Raw genomic sequence first — 11,545 nt, forward strand, 5'->3', positions numbered from 1 at the left:
CTGAAACAAGACGTATTTAGAGGAAGCTAATGCTAAAGCGCTAATCTCAACCATACGGATACAAAATGACAAAAAGTCTTACAAGGTATGCTGCCCTCAACAGGGTTAAATTTGTTATTACACACCTACTTGTAGTTTGCTCTTCAGGAAGTGGCTCTTTGTAACAGACCTTTCACTCAAGGCTCCATTTTTGTTGAGTTTTGCTAACTCTGTTGCTAATTTTGGCTAATTGCTATCACTCAGAAAGCTCTCCAGACTTCAGTAGATTTTGAACTATTTACTGTAGGGAATGCTTTCTGGGTGTAGAATAAGTCATTTACTGCCTCTCATCACAGAAGAGACTGCTGTGAAAACAATCTTCACGCCCTTCAAAATAAGAGCATGACTATAAATGTCTAATACTAGATAACCAAAACTTCAACAGTTGAACTTTATTCAACTGACAGTTTACAAAACAGCCAAGTAAATTAGCGCTTTAGAATTTACCAGGAAAACTTAATTTAGCCTTAATTAAAATTAACAGATATTTAATATTAGCATATTGACAGATTAGCATAAGTGTGGCCACCGCTGGTATAGAACATGAAATTATTATAAAAGCAAATGGGGCCCAAATAAAACCTTAGCAAACTGTTACATGTGAGTTTTTTCTGTCCAAACTCTGCAGCTAACACTTCCCTAGCTATCCTGATTGAACACACTGGATCCCAATAATCTTTCACCTCCTTTGTGTTTTTGTTCACTGTTTTCTTCTCTCCATACCAGTTTGTTTGTTTTGGCCATTTTTCACATCTTTTCCCTCTAGTAATTTTGTTCCCCTTGCATTTTTTGACTCCTTCTGCCTCTCTTGTACTGACCCTGGCTTTTCTTTGAGCTGTGCATTTAACTCCACCCTGCTTCGTGCTTTCTTTGAAAAATAATCTGATTCTTTGGAAGAAACATTAAGAAATGAATGATGATTCAAGACATTTCTGCAGTTCTTGAATCCCCCTCTGTTTGCCAGGACATGAATCAATTAACAGTAACTCGACTCCCTAACTGATGCATTGGTCAAGAGTTTCCTGACATCTCCCACACCAAACTGAAAAGTTATGTGTAGCTTTTCCAGCTAGAGACAAACAAAAAATATTATCTTTGGATGCCCTGGAAACAAAATACTCACTAGATAGCACTCACTAGTACTTGGACCCTGTTTTCTATGTGGTATAATATGTAGTAACATATTGCATCATAGGTTACATTGTAAATGTGTTACACTTTTACAGAACATTTTTATCTTCAGCTGAGTTGTCAGTATGCTCTACATGTGTTTATTTTATTAGTTCACACTGACAGCACTGTGGAAAGGTTTGGACTCCTACCTTATTTCGGTATTTTTGTTTGAACTTTGAGTATTTTTGACTGATTTTCCATTCTATCAATTTTAGCTATGTTTTTGCTGTTGTTTCTCTTAAAGGGGCCACTGTTGTGTCTCAACCCAATAATTATTTTAAATTGAATTTTTAGACATTTTATTACATTGACCCTTTCACACAAATATATCTCATCCCCATGTTTTAAGTTAAATCTGTCAACAATAGAAAATAGTCCACATTTTCACTAACAGAAAATATGATTTTGGAACCAACAAGGTTATTACTAAGGAGCAATTGGCCTAGAAATTTAACATACTGTAAACAACAAACAATTATAAAGGATGACACCTTCTTCAGCTGTTCTTTTGTTTTAATTTCCTCTGGAAGTCACAGAACGTGAAGGAACCATGGAACAAACTGCTAACCTGGCTTCGCATAGCTGGTCATCCAATATCAGAAAACTAGAAAAAACTAGAAATTTGTGGTGTTTAGACAATACTAAACGTGGTGTGCCTGGGGGGGTTGGGTTCCTACAAGGCAGTCATTGCCTTTATGACTCCAATTCAGTAAAATTTGTCATCATTTGTGCATGTTCATTTGAATGTGAATGTGCATTTGAACGCCTTCATGAACATGAACAAATCCATACACTGATTGGGAGTCAACATCAAGATGTGGGAGGGAGAAATTTCCTTTTTCCAAAACAATCATTTGCTCCATTGAGTCACAGTCGACTGATGCTACCATAGATAGAGCTGCGTGGGGTGAATAAAAAAGCGACAAGTTATTCATCTCTATTTATTTACCAGTTTCATAGAACCTGGTGATTCATGAATCATTTGAGCAAGTGGATATTTTTCATTTACCGTTTCTCATTGGAATCCCAGCTGGATGTTTCCTTTTGTTGCCAAGCAAGTTTGACCAAAGTCACGTCAGCATAGAAAATCATGTTCCTCTTTCAGTCAGAGAGGTGGAGCACCAACAGGAGCCGTTGGTGACATTTTAGACTTCTGGAAATGTTCTGAGTTTTCTGTTTTTTTATTTCTAGAATTGTTTTTTTCTAGCACATTTTTGACTTTCCAAACTCATAAACTTCCTTGTTTTTTCTAAAAACTTTTGCAATTAATCTAAAACTTTGATTTTTCTCTAGCAAAATTTTTGACTTTTCAAACCCAGAAACTCCTTTTTTTTGTTTAGTTTTTTTTTTTGAAAATTTATGCAATTTATCTCAAAATTTCAGATTGTTTTAGTGAAATGTTTGACTTTTCAAACTGAGAAACTCCCATGTTCTTTCTAGAAAATTTCTGTAATCAATCTCAAAATTTCTGAGTTGTTTTCTAGAAAAATTTTGACTTTTCAAACTCAAAGTCTCTTGTTTTTTCTAGAAATTTTCTGAGATTTTTTTTTTAGGAAATGTACTCCTTTTTATTCTGTCAACAATGGTTCTACAACTATTATGGAGAGCCATTTCAGCCTAAATTAAATAAATAAATAAATGGGTGAAATAAATAAAAAATGAGTAAAATGAGTAAAATAAATCAAAAATGAGTAAAATAAATTAAAAGATGAAGAAAATAAATAAATGAAAAATTGGTTTAAAGAAAAAGCTAAATTATTTATTTAACAAATTTTTTATTTATTTCACTCATTTTCTTCATTTTTTTTATTTATTTTACTCATTTTTTATTTATTTCACCCATTTATTTATTTATTTAATTTTGGCTGAAATGGCTCTCCATAATGGAGGACCAAAACCGACATAAGAAATAAAAGCATAAATATATTATGTCGGTTTTGGTCCTCCATATACTACGGCCTCGTAAGTATAGGTGCAGTCTAAGTGAGAATAGCATTTACAGTCCGCCCATGTTTTAACAGTAAAATATGTCAAACCAAAGGGAAAGCTATTTTTTATATATTTTGTTGCAGTACATTCAAAGAACCAGTAGATGGAGTCAATAACACGCACAACGGGCTTGTCCCGCCTCCTCGTCCCAGCTTCCGTTTCCTCTCAGAAAAACAACAACAGCTGTTAGTAGTTAAAGATGGCCGCCGCTACCATGGCGGGGCTCGACGCCCATAGGGTGGAGAAGAAGAAGTTCGAGTACTTTTCCTCCATCAACTCCATGGCCAAGAAGATCATGCAGGAGCGGGAGAAAATCAAAGCCGATTACGGCTCGTCCTGGGAGAAAATGACCCCGCAGGAGCAAGACAACGCCATTGATAACAGCATGATGGACCCTCATATCAGAGCCAGATATGCTATGCATAGAGTGGACCGAGAGGAGGTGGTCTGTTACCCCAAACTGCTCCTCCAGACGGGTCAGAAGATAGTCCACTTCGGTGAAGAGGTATTTAACGTCATTTCAGTTTGTATTTTAAGGTTTTTATGGTTTTGTTGGTGTGGCTGCTAACAATAGCCACGTAGACGTAAAGTACTTCTTTGACGTCACAACAGATGTTTTCACGTAACGCCCCAAAGAATGAATAATAGCATAAATATTTAGTGCTTTGATAAGTATGTAGTCCAATTAATTTATTCTTCTTGTAAGTAATGAATCATTAATATATTATTACATTTTTAAACAGTTTGTTTCCATTTAAAACTGCCAGATGAAACGTACAAGCAGGGCCGGATTTACAATGATGTGGGCCCTGGGCTGTAAACCATTTTGGTGCCCGATCCACTAAAGAAAATGTATTTTGTGAACGCAAATTACAGTACATTAATAGGTCATTCTATACATAATTAGGTATCAAATAATACCTAATGGTGGTAGACGTAATACATGCCTTGACCAGTTACTACCCCCAAAAATTACTATAAATTTATAATTTGCAAATACATGAGTATTGTTTATATTAATCAAACTCCTAAAATATTACTACAACTCACTGGATATGGGCATATTACTCCTATATAAAGTATAATTACTGCAAACATCCATTCATAAAAATATATATAAATAAAATGTGGAGCTTCCAAGAAAATTGGGGCCCTGGGCAACTGCCATCAGCCCTTTCTAAAGTCTGGCTCAGTGTGTTAATGTAAAAAATAAATAAATAAAAACACCATAATATCACTATCTGGACTTCCCTAAACTGAATGTGATGTTTTGGGTAAGAGCTTTGTAAATAGCTTATAAAAGTAAAGTAAAATGGCTGAAATATTACTTGAACTATGACTCCAAATCCCAGAGGAGTTAGGAGGAAGATATGAGCTGCAACATCTCATTTTTCTGTGATAAAGAATATTTTAATTTTGTTGACTCAACCAAATATTAACATGAGACATGTTTGCAACAAGTTTCTGCTGACAAATTATCTAAACGTATAATTATAATGACCAAAGTTGTTTTGGTAGACGCAGCACTGATTCATCTGCTGTGTCAGTGATTTTGTTCTTTTTCTTAAGTTTGAGTCATTCATATGCTTATGTAACAGTCAGAAGGAAGAAAAACTATAAACTAAAGTTTCGACTCACAACAAGTAATTCGGCTACATGAGTTTCACAAATGTCAATATATTTAGCTCCAATTCAATCCAATTGTATATTCCCATTATTCCCACTGTGTTATGTAGTTCTAATTATACAACCCAACAGTCAAATTCAGTTAATCTTATATTGCCTAGGGCTGCAACTTACTATTATTTTAGTTATTAGTTATTCTGGCAATTTTGATAAGATTTTAAAAATTGGCACATTCTGCAGATTTTTAATTTAACCACTTAAACCTTTTATATACAGTTTTAAAAATGCATTAAAAGATGCAAATAAACAACTAAATTCCTTTTTTAAAGGAGAAAATAAAAATTTTATTGCCTAAATTGCAATAGGATGGCATTACTTTACTGAGTTTGAACTGGGTGAAGTTAAAACTGTCCCCCTTGAGGAGTCTTGGGTGAAACATATTTACAGACAAAGATGTTTTTATCTTAAATGCAAAATGTATTTATATATATTTTTATACTCTTGGCACAACTATTGCTCTGTTTGTGTTGTTTGTTCAGCAAATGGCCTTTTTTGAGTCTGTTTACTCCAGTTATCGATTAACGATTACTAAATTAGTTGATGATTATTTGAATAATTGATTCATCATAATGAATCCAATTAATCATTTCAGCCCTAACATTGCCGTTTGGTAAAACCTTCGTCTGTTTTCTGTTCTTCATAGGACAGTACATGGCTGGATGAGCACTCTGCCCCTTTCTCATGGGAGACGAAGGTAAAACCTGATTAGCTGGGAGCAGCAATCTTCATTGTTCATGCATGTTTCTGTAAGTACCAAAGTGTTTAAAGTCTGATGTGTGTTTCAGAGTCAGATGGAGTTCAGTTTGACGTCAGGCTCTGCAGATCAGGTGACCTCGGCTTCACAGGCCGACTCCAAAAGTGCAAAAGCTCCTCATTCCAATCAGCTTGGGAAGAGTACAGCAGGAGCCAAGGTATGGATCACACTGCAAAAACTCAAAATCCTACCAAGTATTTCTGTTTAGTATTTAGTGCAGATATCTTGGTGCACTTCAAATAGGGCAAAATAACTCATAAGTAACTTTTCAATAAGATTTAGGAGCTTGTTTTAAGTAAGTAACTCTTGAATATTGATTTAAAAAACCTACTAGTTCCTCTTGTTTTACTTATGACATGGAATAATGTCATTTTATAAATGAAATAATCTGTCAGTGTACCTAGTACTTTTTCATAAATTAAAACAAGCTGCTATATCTTGCTGAAATGTTACTTGTGAGTTAGCTTTGTCCTATGTCAACTAATATGTTTGCACCTAGAAAGTAGACATTGCATTTCACTGTTAACAAAACTGAAGCTGTCTAATAATACCTAAGCCAAGTTGCGGGGGCCACATGTGGGCCCCAGACCTCCAACTACAATTAAAAAATTACAAAAAAAAAAAAGCTTGGCCTACCAGTACAGGTGGTTGATGCAGACGGAGAGTTTTTGTTTTTAATTAGGGTAATATTATTACAAACACATTAAATTATTACAAACGCATTAAATTATTGTTACAGTGGAAAATGTTTGATGCAATAGAAAGTATTCACTTTTTATAGCTGCACTTTTTGCATTTTCTTTGGTTTTATAGTAAACAGCAACACAAAAACACCCCCAAAAATTTACAAAATTTGTGACATGGAATAATGTCATTTTATAAATGAAATAATCTGTCAAAATTTACAAAATTTGTAAATTTTGATGAGACAAATGTGCAAAACACTTTTTTATTTTGGGGGATATAATAAATTTATACACCCATTCTTACAAAATGTCTGACTAATTTCCATCCATCCATCCATTTTCTTTACACCCTTGTCCCCTAGTCGGATCGGGAGGGGTGCTGGTGCTTATTGTTGAGCGAGTAAAATTAGATTTTTCTTGGCCATGACTTTACAATTTTTGCCCATGAGATAAAAAGTTTGGACACCCCTGGCCTCAGCATTGTAGGCATTTCAAGACTGTGTGATCTGTGCAGGTTTCTGTCAGTGAGGGCCGGAGGCCGGAGGAGGAGTCGTCCTTCTGGAAGATCAGCGCTGAGAGGTCACGGCTGGAAGGGGAGAAGGCCGATTTCCAGTCCCTGACCCCGAGTCAGATCAAATCCCTGGAGAAAGGAGAGAAGCCCCTCCCCTCCTACCTCAGACAGGTAAACTCCAACTGCGTCTCTACAGAGCGAAGAATTACGCAAAAATCACATGTAGCTGTTTACATACGTCGTCGCCATGATTTTTAGTGACTTGTGTGAAAAAGCTTATTCACGTGATTTAAATTTTGTTTCTTATTTAATGGCGCAGTTGCGAAATTGTTTTGATTTTGTTTTTTAACATTAGCAGAATAGAGAAAAAGATTTGAGCAAATTTGTAATGGAAACAGATTTAGAGAATTATATCTGGCCGATTTATCGGCACCGATTTCCTTAGTTTTGGGAAATGATTTATGATTGGTGATCGATCAATACTTATAAGTGAAGCTGATCTTATCTACTTTAGCAAAAGTCTAAAAATCAGTGGCTATCTTCTTCGACTCTGCAGTGAGACGTTTGACTGACAGACCGGCCCAGCAGTTCATGTCTGCATGTGTGCGGTTAACAATAGTCGCCCCACTGATTCCAACTCAGCAACGTTATTGCTACAGTTAACAACACTGACAAAAAAAAAATTTGATATCAGTCAAAGTCTGAATCAGCAGGTCAGGCTCTTTAAAGATCTGTGCACTCCTAATAGAGATCTATATATACATATATATTCCATTTTTAATGCTAAATTAAATCTTTCTTCAGGAGAGTTCTATCATCTCCAAGGAGCCTGAAGCTGCAGAGTCCCACCCTCCAGCTCCGGCCAAGTCCATAAAGCCCAGAGCCCCCAAGCCTCCAGCCCCGCAGCCCCCAGCCCCCGTGGCTGTCAGTGCAACACCTGCGTCCATCTCCATCGCGCCCACGCCGGCGCCGCCCATCGCCGTCTCATCTTCTGTCGGAGGCTGGGAGAGATCTCAGAGCACCCTGCCGTCTGTCAGCAACACCCTGGATGAAATGTTTTCATCCAATCTGATATCAAAGCCTTCAAAGCCCGCCGGCGCCGCAGAGAAGGAGAAAGCAGAGGAAGGTTCAGCCCCCTTGGACGCGAGCCCCACCTTTTCCCAGGTGAGTTCTGAAACCGATCCGCATTTCTCTCTAGGTTTTTGCATTTCTAACCTCAGAGACATTATGTCAGTACCAGTTTCTGATATGAGCTGCCACACTAATAAACAGATGTTGCCTATTTCGTTATTGGTAAAGCAATTACTTAATGAAACGCAGGACTGTTTATAGCTGTTACAGTTGTGTAAATTAATTTGTGTTGCTTGAAGTGTAATAGTGTAAACTGTCTTATTTTAAAGAAAAAAGTTTAAACGTTTAATTTTTGTCTTGGTCAAAATGCAAATAAACATTTTATGGCCTAAAATGCAATAACACATTTCAGGTCACAGGAAAGATGAAATTTCTCATGTGTGATTAATTTCTTATTTTTTAACATTGGATTAAATATTTTATTGAAAATTTCTGTAAATTTAAACCTGAGAATTTTACATTTTTGCAGAATAAATGTGAAGGGAACCCATGCGAAACCCATTGGGTTTAAAACGGTAAAACAACCAGTTCACCCTCATTTCAGCAGTCCTGTTGATTCGCTGTTTTCACAGTTCAACACCAGCAACAACATCCTGAAGACCGGATTTGACTTCTTGGACAACTGGTAAAATCCACAGCAGGGAGCCGCCGCTATCATCATCATCATCGCTTTAGAGACAGACCGCATCGCCATGACTACAAACATCCACGTCCAAATTTAAGAGACACGCTCCTGAAACACAACGGCATCGATTCTCTGGCTTGTTAAGACATTAATTCGCCACCTGTGTACATTTTGGCTTTTCTCCAAAGTAGAACATCTTGTTTTTTTTATGTACAAGTCTGGATGCATGATATTAAACTGTTTACACACAATTAGACAACACTAAAAGCATGTCATTATTCAGTCCAAAACTATCATACTGCTTTTGTTTTTTGTGACTATAATTTTGCTTTTATTTATAACTACATATGTTCCTGATGTGATAATCTTTAGGGTTTAGAGTTAAGGCGATCCTTTAATGCTGCAGTTCTAATATAAATATAGTATTTTAGAAGCAAAATCATTTAAAATTTACCATAATTCTGTTTAGTTTAAAACTGAAACCTGCTGAATGGATTTAGCTTCTCGCCACATCATTCCATCACTGTTGTGTGTTTTGATAAAATATGCATTTGAACATGTTGGTAAGCAATCACCGTTACAGTGATTGGCAGTGTTTGTCATAGACTAAATACCTAGAGTACTATTTTACTTAGTTTTATATTTATCTGCTAATTTTATCCTCAGCTTTATGTGTACAGACAGTGAACTCACATTGTGAGGTTAAAGATTGAAATGAAGTAAAATAATTAAATCTAAATTGTGTCATGTCTTTTTTTGAGGCTTTTGGGTAGAAATGCTAAAAGATGATAAATGTTATTCCTCTTTTCCTTTCTGATTGTACTTAAGCTTATAGCTCATAATCATAAAACATGGCTGCACGTTTCATATTTTCAAGATATTTAGATTGACTAAGATTTGAATATTTTTTATTCTAAAAAATGTCTACATTTGATATGTAGCTAAATAAATGAGACTTGATTAAACTATAAGGAAAATTGGCAAAGTCAGAGTGTTTAACCAACACTCTTCTGATAAAACATTTTGATTAACTTTCCAGCTCTTTAATGGATTCAGCTATAATTTAAAATCTTAAATGTGTAGTAAATAAGGAAGGGTTGATGATTATGAGGCAAAGAAAAGTTTGTGTTCAGGTTAGAAACAGAACCTCAATCTGGAGCAAAGCAGCTGCTCTGCCGGGTATTTATAGAATCGGGAGCACTGCTGTTGCGCTTCCTGCATATTTTATGCTTGGGGAATGGAGAGAGCATCATTTAACAACAATGAAATCAATCATTTAAGGTCCTTTTAGGGCGAGCACACTGAAAATAATACAGCTTCCAGATGCTTAACCCTTAGTTTAGCCTAGTTTAGCATAAAACTTAAGAGCTTTTCCCAAATCCAGCCCTCCAGATCTACTAGCCAGCAACTTTTAGATGCGTCCTTTTTCCAATGCCTGATTAAATTCTCAGCAGAGGTGAATGAATGCCATTGAGGAAATTCATACGTTCATTTGTGATTTGGAGCAGTGATGCAGGTAAAAGGACTTGTTTTTAACCCTGTCCTAAGTCTTTTGGGATATTACTTTACAAATGATAAACATTTCTAAGCCTTTTTTAGAAATGAGGGGGTTTTGAACTCAGATAAGCTCGTGATTTTCTTTTATAATGCTAACTAGCTTAGCATTAGAAGCCATGCTAGTTCTAACTAGCAATGTGCAATCCAGACTGCAAAGCTTTTCTAAGCTACATAAAAACAAGCACATATCTGTTTAAGAATGGATGCAAACTACTGAATTATTAGAATATTAAACAGTAAATAGTTGAGTATTTTGCCTAGTACAATTTTATTTAGGGTTGAATTAAATTAGTTTATTTTTATGGCACCAATTCACAACACATTTACTCTGAAGGTCCATTTTAAAACAAATTGGTCGAATTAACATGTAATTCTATTGAAATATATGATCAGATCAGTTCATTTATATAGATTCAAGTAATTCCAGTCAATGTGGTTTGTAATACTGTATTGAGATTGGCAGAGTTGACCAGATGTGGTCAAACAATTGGGCCACTGACTAAACAGGCTTTGCAGGAATCCGTTTCTCTTAATTTAAAAACCTCTTTAAATTTCAGTTCTCATCGATTCTCATGAAATTTGAATAATGACTAAAAGAATCAGATTATACATGCAAATGGTCGAAATGGGCTTCCTGGAAGCAGAGCCCCCCAAAAATGCCTTTTACACTGTTTTCAGTCAAAATGATTTACAGTACTACTGATCAACCGAAAGGTCATAATTTAGACTTTAATCCAGAGACAATAACTGTCTAACAACTGCATTTATTATCTGTAAGTTTAATAAACTGTGCATTTATGTTATTCCTTATACCGAACTGAGGCTCCTCTGTCCAGTTCAGCCTCCACCCGGCTCTTCCAGAGCCTGAATGGCTGCTTTGTGTTCAGAAAATATTTTGGTTAAAAAAAAACTGCAGAATGAATGAAATGAAAATGATTGCCAGTTATTAAACAGGGATGTCTCTGTTTAAAAGTATAACCTAAGTCTATAATTTTTAAAAAGCAGAACGGTGTGTGTGTCAGTAATCCTCAGTGAGAAAAGCTACTGTTTTTGCTTTAAATCTTCACTGAAGCATTTAAGATGTTGAACCAGAAACGGAAAGATGTTCTGGAAGTAACGCAGTGAAAAGAAAGTCTTGGACACCCCAGCTGTTTGTACCGCAAAAACCTTTGACTCAACAATTTTGGCCAATGTGACAAAAACCTTGGACACCTCTGAACTGGGTAAAGCCGTTACTTAATTAAATGAACACAGTAGGGCTGAAAAACTTAACATGATATAAGGGTTTCATATCGGTCGATAACGACATTGATTCATTTTTTGCTATGTGAAATACTGCCAATCTGTTGGTGTGACCTTTCCATAGATATTTTATTCTTAAGCAGCTATGAATA

The 11,545-nt window shown here is 35.8% G+C and overlaps 2 protein-coding genes across 2 annotated transcripts in view; one reads left to right on the forward strand and one right to left on the reverse strand.

Moving 5' to 3' along the window:
• Positions 1-294: 294 nt before the first annotated feature.
• Positions 295-11,545, reverse strand: part of selenol (selenoprotein L) — a 34,184-nt gene continuing 22,933 nt past the window's right edge. Inside the window, exon 9 of the mRNA XM_016663857.1 lies at positions 295-366. Within this exon, the coding sequence (XP_016519343.1) occupies positions 313-366 (54 nt within the window). The 3' untranslated portion in view covers positions 295-312. The remainder of the gene's footprint in view (positions 367-11,545) is intronic.
• Positions 3,376-9,338, forward strand: cunh1orf198 (chromosome unknown C1orf198 homolog). Its single transcript, XM_007577673.2, has 6 exons — positions 3,376-3,706; positions 5,531-5,581; positions 5,673-5,798; positions 6,842-7,009; positions 7,643-8,002; positions 8,542-9,338. The coding sequence occupies exons 1-6, from the start codon at positions 3,401-3,403 to the stop codon at positions 8,596-8,598; spliced, it is 1,068 nt and encodes a 355-aa protein (XP_007577735.1). The 5' UTR covers positions 3,376-3,400; the 3' UTR covers positions 8,599-9,338.

Source organism: Poecilia formosa, unplaced genomic scaffold, assembly GCF_000485575.1.
Source record: "Poecilia formosa unplaced genomic scaffold, Poecilia_formosa-5.1.2 Scaffold450, whole genome shotgun sequence".
NCBI lineage: Eukaryota > Metazoa > Chordata > Actinopteri > Cyprinodontiformes > Poeciliidae > Poecilia > Poecilia formosa.